General features: G+C 37.9%; 1 protein-coding gene across 1 annotated transcript in view; it reads left to right on the plus strand.

Moving 5' to 3' along the window:
• Positions 1 to 20233, plus strand: part of AGBL1 (ATP/GTP binding protein like 1) — a 606328-nt gene extending 586095 nt beyond the window's left edge. The window contains 1 exon segment of the mRNA XM_026448330.1: positions 20066 to 20233. Coding sequence (XP_026304115.1) covers positions 20066 to 20233 — 168 coding nt within the window.
• Positions 20234 to 21183: the final 950 nt, after the last annotated feature.

Below are 21183 nucleotides of genomic sequence, written 5' to 3' on the forward strand. Positions count from 1 at the left end.
ATGATCAAAACGCCAAGATTTTATTCTGAGCCACAAACTCAGATGTCTCTATGGGCCAAGCAGATCACGTACATGAGTGAAAAGGGGGAGATAAAGGGAAAAGCGAGAGGAGGAGTCTTTGGTCATCGGGATACATATTCCTTGTTTATAATCTCCCCTCCTCCCCTAGAGCTCTGCCAAGTTAGCAAGTAGGAATATTTTTTCATATCTTCCCATATTTTTTCAAAGCTATATAATGAAGACTTACTTTGAATGTAAAAGCTTCCAATTTTTACATATGGGTAAGTAATTGCATTTAGACAAAAAATGCATGGGCCAAAACAAACAAACTAAAATGTATCTATGGGCTGGATCTATTAATAGCTGCAAGCTACCAGGCTGGCACCACTCTTTACCCATGGCCTTGTATTCAATGTCTCCTTCTTGAAAATAAAGTTAGTAGTTAGTGTCCATTAGTACCAGGACCCTAATCAAGGCTTTACATAGTACATTGTTGTATTTTTTAAGTTTCATTTTTAGAATCCACATACATTCATGGAAAGAGGTGGATGGCAGGTGTTAGGGTAATGTGTTGGCATCTGCTTTTGTTTCAAACCTTCTCCTATAGGTGTCATTGATGCTCTCCTTTGGGAAGGGCTGTGATCATTGACCTCCCAATCCCCTTCATGGTAAGCCTTTTCTGATGATGGGCCCTGCCTACTCAGCTAGCCATAGAGAAACAAGATTACACACAGGCTTCCCTAACTAAAGATGCCAGTGAGCATCAAAGTCAAATGGGAGCTTCACATAGCCCCAGGCACCAAGAGATTGCCACTCTGGAATCTCACTCAGTAGGGTTTTGCTCTTTTATAATGTAACATCTTCTCAGCAGCTCTTACTTTTCAGAGCAGCCTTGCAGAAAAGCAGTTGGAGGTCTGTTTCTGTTAGCCAAGAACTCACACTCACAGCCTGCCAGAAAAGGTGATGCATCTGTTTATAAGCGAGGTAAGGAAAGAGCTTACTCTATCCATTGGAACAATCATTCCAGATGCATCTGGTGGGACAATTTTGGGGCTGACTGCAATCTCTAGAAATGCATTCTTCCCTGGGAAAACTATTAGCAAGGAGGGACAGGTGTGTAGGGCATTCAAACAGACCTTCCTTTTATTTCTGTTTGAATTTTTGTGAATATCTATTAACAACTTGCCTTCGCATTGTTCCCCAACAATTGAAACACAGCTGAATACTCAATAGGAAAATAGAAACTGGATTAGCCAATTGACTCCGGCTTCTATTTAACTACCAATGCATGCAATGATGTCCTCATTAGTAAGTATTTGGTGGAAAATATGTAAACATATAAATAAACACTATTTGAGTATCTCCAGATTAATTTTTGGAAGTAGGTAATCCATAATTTCCCATTACTTTCTTTTCTCTTGTCTTTCCTTTCCTCTCCTCCTCTTCCTCCAAATATTTGTAAAGCATCTTATGCATAATTCTAGGCACATTGTACCTCTAGGAAAGGACTTCCATTCATATGTGTTGACAAAAAGAACATTCAATTAAAAAAACTAGAAATGACCCCGCTGTGTTATTACATGTCCAATAAATGTTGCTGTTGTCATTTGTTGGGAGAAGGGAAGTCATTGCTAACTTGTAGTGGTCAGGAAACACTTTAAGAAAGTGTACAATTTGGATGCATTCGGAGGAGAAATACCTGGGGAGGGAGTTAGAGGTGGAGTTGGGGTAAACATTATGAGGAAAATCTAGCTATGGGCTTTGTAGTAGTTTTGCTGCTACACTACGTTACTACAGATAGTTAGTGTCAGTTAGCAGAAAGACTGACAGATAATTGAAATATTGGGCAAGTTAGTTTGCCTCCCTGAGCATCAGTCTTCTCATGTGTAAAATGGGAATAGTAATGCTTACCTCCATTGAGATGCTATCAATTAAGTGAAATAAGTAATGAAGTAATGTACAGAGCATGAAGCATGCAGCCAGGCCCTTTCTGCACCTCCAGTGTAATAGATAAAATCATGGAGGTCTTTGTGTGATGAATTTGGACATATTTCTACTGGTCTTTGTTGATGAAAGTTATGATTTATAGGAAGTCTTTATTCTATATTAAATACACATAAACTACTTTCAACCATCTTACAAGTGGCAGAGGGTGAGAAACTATGTACAATATTAAATTTCACTTGGATTATTTGAAATTTCTCTTAATTTGAGCAGAACTAGCACTAGTAGAAAGAAAGAGCATGCTGACAAAATTAGTAATGCTTAAAAAGTGCTTAGATATCACCCTGGGGCTTTAGGGGGGTTGCCTGCATTATGTAGGAAAACAACTTCACTCCTAACCCAATGTTGTGAAGTTCTGAAGGAAGTAACTTACTGCTTGTTGAGGTTCTAATTACACATCACTCTTGTTTATTCATTAAAGGGAGTCTCCAGCAGGCCTCTATGTAGCCAGACTTTGGTACTGCACTCCTAAGTACTTTATGCATCAAAAAGTAATAAAGTATCTCTTAAAATATGACATAGTCTAATTTGACCACTGATGTTGATAATCTGGCCTCTCTCCCTTCTTTTTCCCTTAGTTATTGAAGATATCTCCCTTTTCCTGGACAGAACTCTTGTTAACTTCTTCCTTCACCACCCCCGAGCTCCCTTATCTTCCATTGTTTACCTTCCATGGAAGAAGGTTAAATGTACTCAGTGGCTCTTTTGCCTCCTTAGCTAACATGAGAAGGATCTGTTCTTCTACCTGAACTCTAACAAAAGAAATTCCACATCTCCACTGGAGGTTTGAAATGCAAATAAACTGAGAGTAGTTTTCATGTCACAGATTTGGTTTCACTGCTCCCTTCCCTTAGGAAACTGTATTTTTCTTTGCCCTGGCTTTTACCTGCTCCCCAGCCCTCCATCTTGCCTCAGGCATGTTGGTTCTCTGGCCCTTGTTTCTTTTTGAGATCATTAGATTTCTTTCATGTTAACTGTTGCTGCTTCCAAGACCCTCACCTTCCTCATTTTTCCATGTGATTACTTTTGCTAATATGCTCACTGTCTACCATGCCCCTTCCACTAAGCCTTCAGCAGCCTTTGCTCTGGTCCTCCAGAAATATTTCGTGAAGGGGGAGCTGACCTGGGACAATGCCAATTGAACAAGTGCCGCGGGCTGAGCGTGTGCCTCCTGGCCAATCAGTCTTCCAGCCCCCGTAAGAGCTCATTTCCTCCTGATCCTTGACACAAGCCTTCCTCACTTCATGAGTTTCTGATTAATATTCGGAAAGAATTTTCTCTGATGGCATTAGTGGGAAATCAGACTGTCAATTTATTTATACCCAGCCTCAGGGCGGAACCACATGTGTGGGTAAAGCTATTAGATGCAGAAAATACTCCGTGTGTGTTTGTATGTACACATATTGACTGGAGGTGACATTTAGAGTGGAAATCCATTGCCCCATGGGTTGGAAAGTGACTCACAGTGGGATATAAAAATGCCAGAGAAAGATCTAGTGTTGTTGCTAATGGAGGTCACATTTTCAAACCCTGGTTGATGGTTTTCCCTAGAAATGCTGTGTCCTCTATGGATAATCACAGTATCATTTATGAGTGGACTTGCTTGGTCCAAACTGAAGGTGGTGGCCTAATCTCACATCATAAGGAAGGACACATCTCTCGTAAATCTCCTACTTCTGAGATTGACAAAATGGGCTACTGACCTGGGGTAGACCAGAACAGGGAATAGGGAGCAAGGGCTTCTGATGGGCCAGCAGTCTTGGTGTCTTGGTGTGAAGTTTAGGGGAGCTAAGTTAGGGGTGCAATTCTCCTGCTTATTGAAAGTACAGAGATAAGATGCTCAATTTCTCTCAAACTCATTATTAGGACTGTTGTAAAAGTTAAAATATATACATATACACACATTAGATATAATTTATATGTGTATATACTATATTGTATATGCATATATGTATATATGTGTATGTATGTGTGTATATATTCATGCATTTATGTATATATAATGAAAGAACATGATCAGCATAATAATCCAGGTTGGGTTGGATTCCCTTAATGTATTCTCATAGCATCCTATAGTTTTTGGTCACAGCACTTTCAAAACTGTAATGAAACAATTAATAATGTAATGCCTCTCTAGAATAAGACGATCATTAAAATGACTCCTCTAGATTAAGTTTGATGAGGGTACAGGGATTTTGTCTTTAGCCTGAGAACAATGTAACAATGTCTGACACTTGGAAAGAACTTACTATATATTTTTGCAAAAATGAATGAATAGTAAATGTTAATGTTTCTTAAGTCTGAATAGAAATGAACTCTATTAAGGATTTTCTGTGACTAATGGACATGGACACCTCTATTGATCTGCTTTATTTTCATTCTGGATTAAGTAAAAGTCAACAGTATCCTAGGTGCCCATTTAATTTTTAATCATCTAGCAAAATGGAAATATGAACCCCATTTTATAGCTGTGACTCTTACAGCCTCCTGGACCTTGGTTTTGGCCAGTGTTTGTCATTTGTAGACTGACTCTTACTTTGATACATAGGCATCAGCAACACTCAGGATTGCAAATCTTATATGGGCATGTGGATACAGAAAGTCATAGCCAGAGTTCCTAGGCTGGTGGGGGTTTCTTCTGAAATCTGGCCCATCACCCCATTAATAATTTAGCACTTGTTAGGCCATGTGTTTGGGATTAGATTTAGGGAAAAAATGCCACAGAAACACTAAGGAGAGCAATCCTCCATGTTGGCAGGTAGAGATAAATCATAGAATGTTAGAACATTCTGGAGGAAAGCTGTTTGGGATGTAACACCAAACATCATGCAGATTCAATGGAGGTTATAGTAACATTCCCTTCATTTATGCAGAATGTGTGTTGGCTAGCTGTACTACACATAGAGCAAAGGCGGGTATTCACAAAGACAAAAGTAAGCCATGATATTTTAATTAAGAAAAGTTTCTGTCTCATTTATTTCCTATTTATTCCCCCTCCATATCTGTTCCCTAAAGAGGGTCATAGAAGACCTGAAGATTTCTAGATTCTTGATCTTTTTTCCAGAATTTACCTACCTGTTCCATGTTTCACTCCATCTGGCCTTGAACTTCCACTGAATGGCTATGTAGCAGTTATGCACTAATAAACAGTGCAAGAATTTGTGTTACTTTGCTTATTAATGGATACTATTTAAAGAGCCATTAATAGAAAGAGTATCAGTAATTGTCAGATTGATGGATGAGATGATTTGAAGCAGGGAGACTTTTGGCTTCCATAAGTTAAGACTCTGCCAAAGGTGAGGACTGTGAAGGTAAAGGTGATACAATCTAGACCTGCAGGTAGATCTAATATAACCTCATCTATGTGACCACTATTGAGGTTTTCTTTTCTGTCTATAGTAACTGTTGTCCCTTTGCAGAATTTCAGCAGTATGCTCCTATCTTTTGCTTCCTGCTGCAGCATCTTGAATTTCCAAGTCTCTTTCATTGACAATACATCCCAGTTCTTTTGCCAACCACAGGATCTAACCTGAACACTCCCCCTTTTGTAAGTAAGAATGAGACAGCTAAACAAGGTTGGAGGCAGGCAGGAAGAAGACAGGACTAATTGGAAAAGGTTTCATTAAAAAATAAAACATTTCTCCTCATTTGAACTGAACAAAGTCTGCTAACAAGTGTTCTGCCTGGTGGGGTTTCCAGTTGTTCCCTCCTGAGCACTTGAGTATCAAAGTTGTATGGGCCCATGGTAGTACTGCTTGCTCTGTTGCCAGGGCAATTATAGCCTGACAGTGCTCAGGTCTGTTCCTGTTTTTATTACTATTGTTATTACTTACCTGCTCATGGACTTTGGGGGCCTCTTTACACAGATGCACACCCTGGGGAATCACAAAGCCACAGGCACATTTTTAGCCACGGCTTGGCAGTCCTTGGATTGATATGAATTTAGCATGTTCCCTTTATCAAGTAAGCAGAACCATAGATGTGTTTAGACTTAACTCCCACAAGAAAGAGGGTTTCCTGCAGACAATGTCAGTTTTCCACTCCAGGCAAGGAGCAGAAAGGAGGGATGGCAGTATCTTCATTTTCATCTGAAAAGATCTGTGGGGGCCAATTGACCGGGACTTCGCGCCTGACAATGGGCAGAGAGACATATTCATTGTTAAACTGCTTGGGTCCTAGACTTCCATTATTGCTAAAGCTATACATAAATACATTTATAAACAAACATACAAATAAATAAATTTACCCTTTAGAGCAATCAGAATGCTTTGCATTCTTGTGTGCATGTTCATGTTTCAAAAGGTAACATATATACATCTCTTCCTCTCTTCAAATCTACTTGCACTTTGGTAGGTGACATTTGCTTAAAAACAGAGTAGAGTTTTAGAAACAATCTTTTTTTCCCTTAAAGTTAATTGTATTACTAATCCAATATAGTCAATACATGTCTTTTTTAACTGATTTTTTAAGTTCAAATATTTTAAAATTAACCATTATTTTTAAATTTACTTATAGACTCAATATGAGTTTTATACAGCAATCTCATTGCTTTTAAGACCTGAATTATTATTTTCTCTGCATTTGGTCAGGCCTCATTTACTGAACTGAATATAAAATTGTTATATGCTTTTGGTCAGATATTATCTTTTAGATCATAACAGCAAATTGTAGCCATGCATAAATCTGCAGACTCTAATGTGTATTAGCCTCTCTTCCTGTTTATATTTGTTTGTTCTGAGTCTCTCCTTCTCCAAAGTATTCAGTCAAGCAAAACTTGAAGGAAAATAATAATAGTATCAATGAAGGAGAGTTTTAGTGACTAAAAATGCTCAGAACTTGAATGCCTACAGGAGCCAAGCAGGTAATGTAAATTCAGGGACTGAGAAAGCGTAAAACAGTATGTACTTAACTGCTTATGTTGCTACACCTGCTTAGCTCTTTCACCTTTAAGACACTGTGCAGGGACAAGCAAGCAAAAGATGTCTGTAAGTATACACGTCCCAAAGTCCTAACGCAGAGAAGCTTCAGACATTCAAGGCAAATCCTATTTTAGTGTGTTTTACCTTCCTTAATAGGCATAAGATCCTTGGGGATTGACATTTCTTATTCCCGTCAATGATCCTTTAAATGTGCACCGTGGACTCTAAAATGACACCCTGTGCCAAACACTGTGCTAGAGATGTAGAAATAAAGGCAGTTGTTAGACTGGAGGCAGGCACATGCGTCACCCTCAAGAATTGGGACCATGCTTTTTTCCCAACTCCTAAAACAGAGTCATGTACGTAGTAAGAGCTAATTCAATGGCCATTAAATGAATGAATGAACAATAGGCTCTCATAATTGTTTGCTGGAGATAATGATGCTCACCCAGTCCAGTTAGCAGAACTAGACTGGGTTAGCATCATTATCTCTAGCAAATGATTATAAGAACACTGTAATTCTTTATGAAGCCAAGGACACCTCTTAAAGAGATACCCACGCAATAAACATACATGTGCATGTGTCTTTGTAGTAGCATAATTTATAATCCTTTGGGTATATACCCAAAATGTGGCACATATACACCATGGAATACTATGCAGCCATAAAAAAGGATGAGTTTGCGTCCTTTGTAGGGACATGGATGCAGCTGGAAACCATCATTCTTAGCAAACTATCACAAGAAGAGAAAACCAAACACTGCATGTTCTCACTCATAGGTGGGAACTGAACAATGAGCTCACTTGGACTCGGGAAGGGGAACATCACACAATGGGGCCTATCATGGGGAGGGGGGAGAGGGGAGGGATTGCATTGGGGAGTTATACCTGATATAAATGATGAATTGATGGGTGCTGACGAGTTGATGGGTGCAGCACACCAACATGGCACATGTATACATATGTAACAAACCTGCACGTTATGCACATGTACCCTAGAACTTTAAGTATAATAATAAAAAAAAAGCAAAAAAAAAAAAAAAAAAGAGATACCCACGCACAAATTTGCATGCAATAATAGAATAATAGGAGAATTATCAACATCCTTGGACCCTCATTGGTCAGTGAAACCCAGTTAAAAGCCTTTCCGCTACAGCAAGCAAACAGAGAAACTGGAGGTAGGGAGCTGAGAGATGGTTCTAAGCGTGGTGACCATGCTAAGATCTCATCCAAGTACAGGGCTCCATACCAAGTTACTCTCGTGGCTCTGAGAATGTCACATTACTTCATCTCATGTTCTGCCCAATTTATCTGACTAGTCAAATGAATCATTTTGGGGACAATTTATCTATTCTCTGCTCTAAGCTCTAAATTTTCTTTCTTCAATTCAACTTCCACTTTCCATATAAATTATGTATAATGGAAATACTAATCTTTTATCTTACCTCATTCAACAACTTCAATTATGTAGAGAAATAAAAGCTCTGACTTCCCTTGAATGTCAGTTCTGAATACTTGGCCTTTCTGTGTTTTATCCACATCAAATGACCAGGTAAAATTGGAGAAAAATAAAGATTTCAGCTGAAAAAAAGAGAAGCAAAACTAAGCAAAGATGAGTGGCATTTATATATCCATATAAATGTGCACACACACAAACACACGTATTTGTGATCTGTGCAGATTCTGCTATGCCTCTGTGTGTAATATTACATATTGCATAGGGAAAAAGTGTCTGAAAAAATTCACTTTTATGGAGCATTTACTCTGTGCCTCCATGTAAGGCATGTGCACTTTATATCTCATTTAATCTTTATAGAAGCACTTAAGCGGTAGATAATATTTTCCCATTTTTAAGAAGAGGACATTGAGCTTAAAGAGCTTGTGTATCTCGAAAGTGGTCATTTGGACAGAAAGTTGGAATTTAGATTCCAGAGAGCTGACTACCAAAATACTCCCTTTTTGCTACTTAAAGTAGAGAGATCTTGTTGGGGAGTGTATTTTGGAGCGGTACTACTCAAAGTATCTGGTCTATGAGCTGTTGATTCATTGGCTGCTACAATGATACAAGGAGCTTGTACTCACGATCCCAGTGCCGCCTTCATTGACAAAATCAGCTGAACTAAAAACAGATGCTTAGTTACATGATTGATTTATATTCTGGCTTAGGCTTTTTATTTTATCACAAATAAAAGTTCATAACTATTTCACAGGCAAATGCTAATCTGCAGACCACACTTTGTGTAGCCCTGAACTTGACTATTATGGTCCTCTTACCCAACAAAAACTACTAGCCATTCAGCATGACCAGTGAAGATACGCCTAGTGGACCACTCTCTTGGTAGACACCATATGGAAGATTAGGGAGGTACAGCTTCATATTAATATTTTTTCACCTTTTTGAAAATAGTTTTGATTTGTGTCTTATCCCCATCATCTTCCAAGAATACTGGATGGACTTGAATGAGCTGCTGTAGGGCTTGGAGGTCTAAGTAAAGGTTAGGATTAATATTCCACTGGTTTTCACTGGCGTGACTATACCAATTGATAGTGCACTACAAGACTTCCACACCTGTGCATTAATGGCCCCTGCTCATGCCCACCAAGCGAATCCCCTACCCACTACTTCACTATCCTGTTCTTCCCCACACTTCTTCCATGATCCCCCAGGACTTTATTGAGATTCAGATACTGAAGGGTTAAAGCCAAACAAAGCAAAACTCAGCTCCATTGCTGTGGCCAGCTTCTGTTCTAATTGGTCGTTGTCCTTTTCATTTGAGCTTCTCAAAATGATGTATGTAACCATGGGGACAGCAGCACCTTTCTCCTTCCCTCAATCTGTGGTCTTAGAAGGAAAGTGCATAATTGGTCTGAGAGAACCCATAGAGACCCAGGTTTAGAGAGATTACTCCTGCTAGTCACCACACAAGGTAGCTGCAGGTAGGTTTCAGAAGCCAGGGTGTGGAGCTCAGAGAGCAAAGTGCCAGAGAAGATGAGTACAGGGGACAGTGGTCACAACAGTGAAGGGGAGGGAGGCAGGCTGTTACTGCACAGTACTGGGCTTGTGCATGTCTCTGGTGCCATATTGAGTTTTTTGGTGAAGACATGAGAAAAGAGAGAGGGAATCTGGAACAGCAGAACTTAGGGGGAACATAATTTATAAGAAAGGCTGGTCTCCAGATCTGCAAAAGCTCTTGGTAAATAAATACATGAAGTGTAAAGCCTCTATTGAAATGGACAATTTAATAGAGTCAGGGGACTATTTCTGTCACTCTGGCTCTAGTGCTACTTAATTACATAACTTTTTAAATGCAGTTTATGCATCTAAAAAACAGAGTTTGGCTTGATCAGACTCTAGGCTATCTAATGATACAGTCTCTGATTCACATTTATCCTCTCTATGCATCCTCAAGAAAGACATGGAAATGTAATCACAGAGGGTCTAGCTGTCTGCTGTGGTCATTCATGGTGTAGGGACAATTTCACCAATAAAAGACCCAAAGGAAGGTCCAGCATAGAAATGAAGGACACGTTTGAAGTCTAGCCCACACCTTCAGCCCTGCTATGCTAGTGAATATATGGCCTTTTTTGCAGTTACTAAGGAAACAATTGTCAGTAATGGATTAGGAAACCTGGGCTGAAAGGACACACACAGAGGGGGCTTTGTGCGGAGGAGCCCATCAGATGAAATCTGGCAGAGACACCAACATGGTTAGTGATTGATCCAGTCCTCAGCATGAAAGCATTAGAGTCCATTTGATCAGGTCGATAAGTGGAGAAGCCACAGAGCCCATCCACCAGTCCTCATGCTTTCTTCTCTGCTACCTATTAGAGTTCACAGATCTGCATGGCTGGATTGACTCAGTTTTAACTTCTCTGTTGGGTGCGTGTTGAGGCAGGGGATATACACACTTAATTCAAGTTCGGAGCCTCTCCAAACCTGTTTAAAACTCCAAAAGTCACTGTCTTTCAACTCATGCTGGCTCTTTGTAAAGGTTCTGAGAATGTTTGGGGGACAATACTAAAGAAATAGATGTCTCATTGCTATTTCTTCACCAGACCTTTTCATTGGGTGTTTACCTCCCCTGCCAAGTAGACCCAAGCCTAGTGAACCCAAAAAAGTAAAGGGGAATCTAGGTGATACCAGGTAGTTCATGGGAAGGAAAAAGTAGGAACCTTAGAAACTAGATAGGCCTAACCAGCTTATTCCTTTGCCTTTTGTTATTGAGCATTTAAATTAAAATATTAAATTTAAATTTAATGATTTATAAAAGTTAATTTTAAATTTAGTTTTATTTATAGATTTAAAATCGCATATTACATAAAATAACATCTTAATTCAGATATACTTCTTTCAGGCTTACATGCATTGCTGAAGGAAAGAATGACTAGCAAAAGCAATTACGTAATTTGTGGATTTAAAAAAAATAAGGAAAATGCACAAAGAAAATATTTAAATCATGCAACCTCATCATACATTTCTAACCAGTTAACATTTTTATACCCATATATCATTTTAAAAATTTAAAGTAAAATTGGGATAATAAAGAATATCGCACACTATAGTCAATTGTAATTTACATTATGATTATATCCCTATGACTTTGCCAATTTGAAATACATTATGATGTCAATATTTCCACAGTGTGAATTCACTCAAGTTTATCTGACTAGTAATAAACCGAACCGGTGCACATTTTGGATTTTCTCTGTTGCTCATTTTGCGATTATTTCCTTAATATTTATTTCTGAAATTTGTACTGTTAACTCCAAGAGTTTAAACACTATTAAGGCTTTTGAAATACACTTCCAAATTTTCCTTGGAAAGAGTGCAGTGGTATGTGCTTTTGCCAATGCTAGTATGTAACAGTGACTGTTTCCAGTCCATTTCCAGCAGACGATTATGATTTGGGGCTGAGGGTAAGCCTGAAACGAGAAGAGAATCATAGTATTTTATTGTTACATTAATTTACATTTTATATGAAAGCAAATTCACATTTTTTTCTCTATTGGAATTATGTTTATTTTGTTGTTTCCATTTTAGTTTAGTTTGTGGTATTTCAGGCTATTTAAATATATTCAAATATTATATATCCAATCATTAATATTTTCCTTTATGATTTCTTCCTTTGAAAATATGCACTGAAAAACCTTCTCCCGGTTTGGAGATGATAAAACATTAATATATTCTATTCCTTTTTATCATTAAATTCTTTGATCATTTAGATCTTTAATCAAAATAATTTTTTTTAAAAATATTTGGGGTAAGATTTTTCCCTCAAATATTAACCAACTGCTTTTGAGTTTTTATCTTTATTGTAGTCCTTTTCCTGGTGCCTGAAGGGCTCCTTTGTCAACTGCAAACCTTTATTTATCCCAAGATTTTTGTGCTTTCTGTAGTCTTCCTTTGATCTGCCTGCCATGTTTTATATCAGTACCAAAACATTTCATCATCATCGCGTACAAGAGCTTTTTCTTATTTGTAAGGGAAAACCCTCGTTAATAGTTTTTACATTTTATTCTGAGATATTCTTGCCATGTATTCTTCCAGAGGGGAATTTGTTTTCCAAGTCTGAAAATCCCCAGTGGCATTCTGATTTCCTATGCTTTGATATTGTGAATGGAACTTTTATCATACTTAATAATTTATTTTGCTGGTTTAAACAAAGAAAATGGATTTTTGTATATTTGTAACCTATTTACTCAACTGTTGCCTTATCTCTAATAAATTGTGTCTTTCAGTTGATTCATTTGGTTTGTTTTAGGATATAATCAGTCTTCAAATAAAGATAATATGATTCTTCTTTTCTAATATGTATGACTCATTTTTTCTTATCTTACTGAATTGTCTGGGTCTTGTCAAATATAGTAAATAACAGTGGTGAAAGCAGGCCATACTTTTGGTGATAGTTTTAACAAGGACTGTGTTAATGTCAAGTACGATTTTGACAATTGGTTTTACATAAGCATTTGCTGCTGTTATTGATAATAATAAGTACTTATATAATATGCAATGGGCCAACTACTGATCTCAACTTATATATTAATTCATGGAATTATCTCAGCAACTCCATGAATTAGATATTATTATGATTATTATAATTATTATTTCCATTATATAGATGAGAAAACTGAAGCACCAAAAAGTCAAAGGGCTTCCCCAGGACCCTGCAGTTAGAAGTGGAAGCACGAGGACACTAACCCCAGCAATACAGGTCTTGGGGCCTGTGTTTACACACACCATGCCAGGCTATCTTCTCAGGTTTACAAAGAATCCTGGTGGGCTCATATGAGATGACTTGTTTCAGACATAGATGCATTCATTTAGAAGTTCCTGCTATTTTCTTCTGTTCTCTGCCCTTTATCTTGATATGTTTGGTATGTTAACATCTATACTAGCAGATTTCCTAATGATACCATCATCATGCCATTCTTAGAAAACTACTCTCTAAATCATGTATATTTTTTATATATTATATTTCTGAACATAAATTACTTTTTAAAAATTGAGATATCTGCTTTCTATGTATCTATCTATCTATGAGGTTGGTTTGCTGCCCTGTTTATATATTAGTAATACAATAATCAGTTTTTGGTATTAGGATTATGTTAATAATTTAAAACAAATTATGAAACTATTTTTTGTTGATGATGTGGTTTGCATTCAATGTTTCCCCTTCTCTAGGTTTGTCTTCCTGAGGCTCCTACCCATAACATTTTGAGGTACCAATACTTTCTCTTCAAAATTACATGTATCTTGCTCCACTGTCTTAGGTATTAGTAGTATGAATAAATATTAGATTGTTTAATTTTAGTTATTTATAAGGATCTTGATCCTTTTTTCTTTCTTTTCTTTAATTATATTTCAAATACTTGGAGATCCTGTTTGATATGTAAACTCAGATATGTTTTGTACCATAGGTGAGTACTGTCTTCCTTCTCCTCAACCTCCTTTCCTTCCTTTTCTTTCTTCTTGGCTTCTGCTATGACTACCATACTATCTGAGTTTTAAATTCCGAATGGGAGCATACCGCTTTTTCCTAATCTCTTCTAAAATTCCTATTTATATATTTAGCTCATCATTTTAATCTAATCTGTTGTGTTAGTCAGTTTTGCATTGCTATAAAGGAATACCTGAGAGTGGGTAATTTATTTAAAAAAGAGGTTTATTTGGCTTACAGTTCTGCAGGCTATACAAGCATGGTCACAGCATCTGCTCAGCTTCTGGTGAGGCCTCAGGGAGCTTTTCCTCATGGCAGAGGTGAAGGGGGAGCAGGCATGTCACATGGTGAGAACAGGAGCAAGAGAGAGAGGAGCAGGTGCCAGGCACTTAAAACAACCAGCTCTTGCCTGAACTAAAAATTCACTCGCTCCCATGGGGAGGGTACCAAGCCATCCATGAGGGATTCAACCCCATGACCCAAACACCTCCCACCAGACCCCACCTCCAACATGCGGATCATATTTCAACATGAGATTTGGAGGGGACAAATATCCAATTCATATCATCTACCTTTGAGATATTGAAAAACTTCTTGAAGTTGTCTTCTCTGTAATAGATTTTATTTTCTACATTGAACAGTCTAACTCATGACTTTGGCCTTTAATTTAGAAATTGAATTTTCATCTCAATAGTGCTGTCACTTCTAATTTCTTATTGTTTCCTTTTTGTGCCTTTTAATGTACTTTCACCAATGCAATATACTTGTTTCTTTTAGAAAATATAAACAAGAAATTTCCCAGATTTTTCCCGTTTCTGGCAGTAAATCTATTTCACAAAAAGACATTTGTTTGGTATCTTCAGAGTGGCCCCCTTTTATCTGCAATATTTCTTCATGGATTTAACATCTTTTCTCTGTGCATGTTTACAGAGGATGTTCAATGATGCTCTGTTTTATAAAAAGTGATTAACAGAGGTGGTTGTAAGACTTTGGGGGCAGATACTAAACCCTATTCACTTATAACTTGGATTTTGTAACAAAGACAGAGACCCATGTAAGGTTTGAGGATTCATTTGGGACCATCACACAAAGCCAGGACTTCCAGAGATGACAACTGTGGTCAATGAATTAGTAAAACTGCAATCTGCAAAGGGATAATGTGGGCGTATTTGACTTTCTTGGCCATGGCTTTGGGTAGAGTAGTAAAAACGGGCAAAGTCTTCATTCATAATTTCTAAACATAGCCCTCCTTCAAGCAGATTTGGAATCACAATTCAAATGTCCCTGTAGCCCAAAAGACCTCAAGCCAAAAATGCTGTCTGTAGTGGTTTCTGATTGGCAGTGTCCTCAAGTACTTAGGGGAGAAAAACAAAAGTCCCAGATGAAGAAAAGAGCACTAACACCAATCTACAAAACCAGACTTTAATATTCAAAAAAATAAGTTTAGAATTTTAAAAATTATAAAATAATTGAGAAAAAAGGCCTATACTATTGACACGCAACAGAAAAATCAAACTAATGAATGATGCCCAGAAACACTGCATATGCAGGAATAATCGGGTATGGTAATATAAAATAACCATGGTTATATGTTTTTCAGAAATGGTTTTGAGATGAATGAGTTTACAAGTAGATTCAATCTAGTTGAAGAAAGAATTATTAATATGGAACAAAAATATGAGAAAAATCAGAATTTACTACAGTGAAACAAAGAAATCGAAAATAAGAAAGTAAGGTTAAAAGATGTGGAGGACAAAGGGAAAATAGAAAACATACGTTAAATATTAACTTATCTTTGATTTCCTTGACAGAGATAAGGGAGAGGCAATATTCAAAAAGATCATGGATGACATTTTTCTAGAATTATTGAAACATACTAATTTTCCTATTAATAAATCCCAAATAAAAGAAATGAAAATAAATTTAAATCTACTTCAGAAAATCCAAGATAAAGAGAAGATCTTACAAACTGCTAACCTGAATTCCACCATTCATTTGTAGGCATATATAACCTTCAAAACATTTTTTCCAGGTTGCAATAATTTCTTATTCTTTAAAATTTCTGAACTATGTGGATATTTTCTTGATGATATTATAGAGCCTCTTCTCCTGGAAATGTTTACATTTTCTTGGCAAACTATAGCAATAAAATCTGAAAGTGTGGGTAGAGGGGAGTAGGGTCTGAGGATCATCACCTCTGCTTTCATTGCCAAACCTTCGGCATAAATTGTATGACTGCCTGCTTTGTACCTTGACTTTATTCAACTTTAAATCATAAGCATTTTTCATATTCTAAATGGTTGTTATAATTATCATTTTAATAGCTTCCCTATAGTCCATCAAATTTATTCCATTACAATTTCCTTAGTCATTACTCCCCTATTAGACACTTATGGTTTTATTTCCCTCAAATTTGGATTATTATATATAATACTGTCATAATATACATTTTTATGCCTATAGCTTCCCTTTTATTTTGGTTCAGTTTATTAGGAAGGGTTCCCTGAAGTGACATTACCATGTCAAATGTTACGGGGCCACTGCCCTGAAGGTCTCAATCAATTTGCACTTCTACCAGGTATTTTGATATGTGCCAGTTTCAGCATGTGCCAGTGTCAGCACTAAGTATTATTAAGTTTAAAATATAGGCCGGGTGCGGTGGCTCATACCTGTAATCCCAGCACTTTGGGAGGCTGAGGTGGGTGGATCACCTGAGGTCAGGAGTTTGAGATCAGTCTGGCCAACATGGTGAAACCCTGTCTCTACTCAAAATACAAAAATTAGCTGGGCGTGGCAGGGGGCATCTGTAATCACAGCCACAAGGGAGGCTGAGGCAGGAGAACTGCTTGAACCCAGGAGGCAGAGGTTGCAGTGAGCCGAGCTCTCTCTCTCTCTCTCTCTCTATATATATATATATATAGAGAGAGAGCAAACTTATATAATATAGTAAGAGAATATTATATATATATTATATATGTAATAGTCTATCAATTTGCAGAGTGTAGAAGGCATTTTTATTTAAATAATGAAATGGGATATTTTCCCACATTTGCTTATTTTTTCTCTTTTGCACACCAATTATCAGTATTTATGCTATTTAAACATCTTTTTTGGACCTGATGTTTGTCTTACAGGTATCTAACATAACTATTCTTCTTTTGTGGTGAGTTATCAAGAAAAGCTGTTAAAAAACACAGAGAGGGTTGTGCTGGTCAGCCTTGCTTACTAATACTGTGCAGAGATAGGGACCTATATGCCATGAATCTTCTACCTTTCCCTCAAATTTATTTTTGTGCAAAATAAAACCTTGTTTAAGTCACTATAGTCAGACTTTGTTTTACCATATGTGGAAAAAATTTCTAATTAAGACATCTGAGCTGGGTGAGAAGGGAATTGGATCTCTATTTTATTTATACTCACTTTTAAACATACCCAGAGCCAGTTTTATTCATCAACTTTCTACTGTGAACCCATGATAACTGACCAAAGTGGAGGTCAAAATTTCTAAATTTTATTTACCTATTTCCCAGTTTTTATCCAGAGATATGAATAAGTCTCCTGGAGCCAAAATAAAATCAGTTTTATTTCTAATGTTCACAACATTTGACAATGGGAGAGCAAGATTTAAAGGCACTCACATGCCCAAACCCAGAGAAGTCAAGTTCTACTTGACAGATACAATATGCATCTGAGAGATAAAAATCCATCCATGCCTCTCCACATACACTCATTTAGAGTCGTTATTTATCCATTTATCACATACTGAGGATATGACATTTGACAGGTGTGTGCTCCATGCCAGGGATGTAAAGGAAGAAACATACTCCTCAGTCTTTGCCTTTGAAAAGCTCTCTTCCACACCAGTGGTGGGGTGTGAGAGGAGGTCATCTACATAAACAAATATATTTAGCCCAGGAGTTCAAGGATGCATTGAGCTGTGATAGCGCCACTGCACTCCAGCTTAGGTGACAGAGCGAGACCCTTTCTCTAAAACAAAACAAATCAAAAACACAACACTCAAATTATACCACGTGAGAGTAAAAAGAAAAAAATAGAGTAGTAAAGAGAGATTAATAGTGAAGTGCAAAATGGAATATAAGGGCCTTGCCCAAGTCTCCACAGCCAATAAAGTGGTACAAGTTCCTTTAATCAAGGTCTTCCGGACTACTTGTTACAATGACAACCATGACCTGAAATATGTGGGCCATCATCTGGGGCATCAAATTTTTTTTTACATTATAAAGTACTATCATTTTAGCTGTTATTGTATAGAAGTTGCCTGCTATGACGAACTCTCCCTAACCTACGAGTATGGCATACACTCTGAGGTTTATTTTCCCCAAGGATTCCTTCTTTTAACCTCTACAGAGCACCTGTTATGTGTCTGCTGGAGGCTGGGGTTGCAAATGTGTATGTGAGTGCTCCTGCCCCTGAGGGCCAGAGTCTTACTCTCATTCCCTTCCTCGCCTCTCCTTTGCCATCTGTGAGGTGGCTGACTGAGCAGGAGGGTGTGACCTTCACTTTCTTCCAACCAAGCCAGCCATTCTAGAATTTTATAAAAGTAACCTGAAAAAAGGGGTGGGGAAAAGAATCAGACCTTGGAGCTTTAGAAAAGAGACTGAGATTTCTCTCTCTTTAAAAAGTGATCTTTTCTATTGACTTAAGAAAAGAAACAACTTGTTCAACATCTGTCTTTCCCTTCTGGCTGCTGTTGCTTAAGGAGGAACTGACTTCCCTTAACTCTGAAGTAATGTCTCCTTTCTTTAGGAAAACAGGTGTCAAAACATGCAGCGAATCAAATTTTCAAACAGCTGAAATAAATTTGAGGATTTTCTACCTTTTTAATGCTTTTAGCCAGGAATTCTTTTGTGAGGTTTACAATTTCCCCATTTGGAATTTTGTTTCTCCTTGGGGTGCTTATGAGCAATCCTTTTGCATTCTTATTGCTCCATTCCTGTCCTCCATAATACATCATTATTATTTGGATGTGAAAATCTATTTGCAAAAAAATGATTCACTATTGATTACTTTTTATTTAGGTCAAATGTACTTTATAAACAGGAAGGCCTCGGTACCACACTGAATTCTGTTGTATTAAATATCTTTATAGGAAGAGAGAAGGATAAATTGAGCTAATTTTGATCAATATTGTGACTGTGAAATATTCCTTATCACCAGATGCCTAGGTATGAAAGGGAGAATTATGATTCCATTTTACAGATGAGAAAATCAAGGCAAATAGCATTCACTGAGCCCAAGCCCACACAGTTACAAACTAGTGAAACCAGGATTCACAATTAAGTCTGATCTAACTTCAAAAACCACACACTTTCTAGCTCACCACAATGGAATCTCTTATAGTCACTACACAGCTTTTTATGTTGAGCAGTCGAGCCTGAATTTACTTATTAGCCTCTGGTGCTTACTAGATGCTAGGCCTTGGATAAGTTAGTTGTATTGATAAATCTGCATCTCCTTATCTGTGGAATGGAAAAAAAGAACAATCTCTACCTCAGAGGGCTTTAGTAAGGATCCACTGAGTTAATGCAAATCAAAGAGCTCAGAAGGTTTTCTGGCATGCAGTAAGTGATCAATTAAGTTTTGTCAATTGTTATTATTATCTGTTTCTTCATGAATTATACTATTGAGTACATGTCATGATTTTGCTTTCATGGATATCTGAGTACAGCTGAATAGGGGGTTCTAAATGAATGCTGTTGTTTTTTGTTTTTTTTTTTTTAAAGTTTCAGTGTTCAGTATTTATATATGAAAGATTTCCCCTACTCTTCTCCATTGGCTGATAAATTCAGAGGAAGGAAAAGGCATCTCTTAGTAAGATTGTTTATGAATTTTTTTTTTTCAGCAGTGAAAAACCCTTTGTAAAAATACAGATAAAAGCATTGCTGCTTTGACCATCATGTGGGAAGGGGATAGACTCCTGGATCTCCATGCACCCCGCTTCCCTTTATAACCCCTACCAGCTCATTATTGTCATGGGGGTATTTCTGGGGAGCCCTGGATGTTGACATCACCACCAATCCACAATGCACACAACAGAACACGATGGACAGCGACTGACAAATATAATTAATTCTCACTGTCTGAAAAAGGCCTGTGTGTAGGAGTCCGTCTTCTCAATCTTCATGTGTCACCACTCAGCTCCCATTATACATTGTCATGGTTAATGCTTTGTTTAACTGGCAGGGTCTACAGTTTGGTACCAGAGAACTGGAGGAGATGGGAGCCATGTTCTGCTTGGGCCTCCTCATCCTGGAGCTCAAATCTGCCAGCTGCAGCCATCAGCTCCTGGCTCGAGCTGCAACTCTGCTGAGTGCTGAGGAGGAGGCTCTGGACCAGCACCTCCAGCGGTAAGATGCTCCCAAGGGCTCAGAGAAATTTGGACCTTGGTGGCTCCATTGCTGAATATCTCAGTAATGAAAGTTGAGTGGACCTAGGGGTCTTTACACAGACAAAATTCGGGAGAACTGCCAAGTAAAGGTAGGTGCAGTTAGGCCCTATTGGATGACCCAAACCAGGGACATATCATTTCCTACTGATGATAAAGAGGGTGCTGCCTGTTTATACACATATATGCAAATCTAAAACTAGATGTGTTTATACATATTTCTAGGTAACGCATTTTACTTATGATAAAGAAGATGTGGCTTGGTGACACACACGGATATCTACATACACTTATATTTGCCAGTTCTGTGTTTATATGTATACAGATAACGTTTTTGAGCCATTACTCAGAAAAAAACAATAGCAATCCCATTGGCAATATCTAGGCACTTGGAGACAAGAAATGTTTTACTCTCTTCCCATTCTCAAACACCATAGTTCCTTCTTGGAAGATGAAGGGAACCACTTGAAGATGATTAACGCATTGGCTCAGAGAACCGGACTCCCAGCCACAGCAGGGAAAGGCTGGGTCTCTGAGAATCGTGGGGATTGTTAATGAGCCAAGGGAAGGAGAACCGTTATCCAAATGAGCCCTTTTGATGCTCTTTCCTGTTGAGAAGTATTTTAGACTTGACCAAAACAAATTCAGGGGGCAAGAGGGGAAGAAATAATGGGCATGTGAGAGGAGAGAGGATGGAGGGGAGTCCAATAAGCCAAAGGCAGCTAAGTCATTGCCCACACTTTGAGTGTCAGAATGGATGGGGAAATTGAGCTGTTAGGAAAGTGTTTCCTGGTAAATGAGGAGGCATCTGGTCATGCACTTCACGTCCAAAGGCAGAGAGAAAGCCATTCATCCTGGGACCATCTTATTTCTAGCTCATTTTCATGAATTTTCCTCCTGTTCCTGTTGGGTGGCT

This window comes from Piliocolobus tephrosceles, chromosome 6 (genome assembly GCF_002776525.5).
Source record: "Piliocolobus tephrosceles isolate RC106 chromosome 6, ASM277652v3, whole genome shotgun sequence".
NCBI classification, from domain to species: Eukaryota; Metazoa; Chordata; class Mammalia; order Primates; family Cercopithecidae; genus Piliocolobus; species Piliocolobus tephrosceles.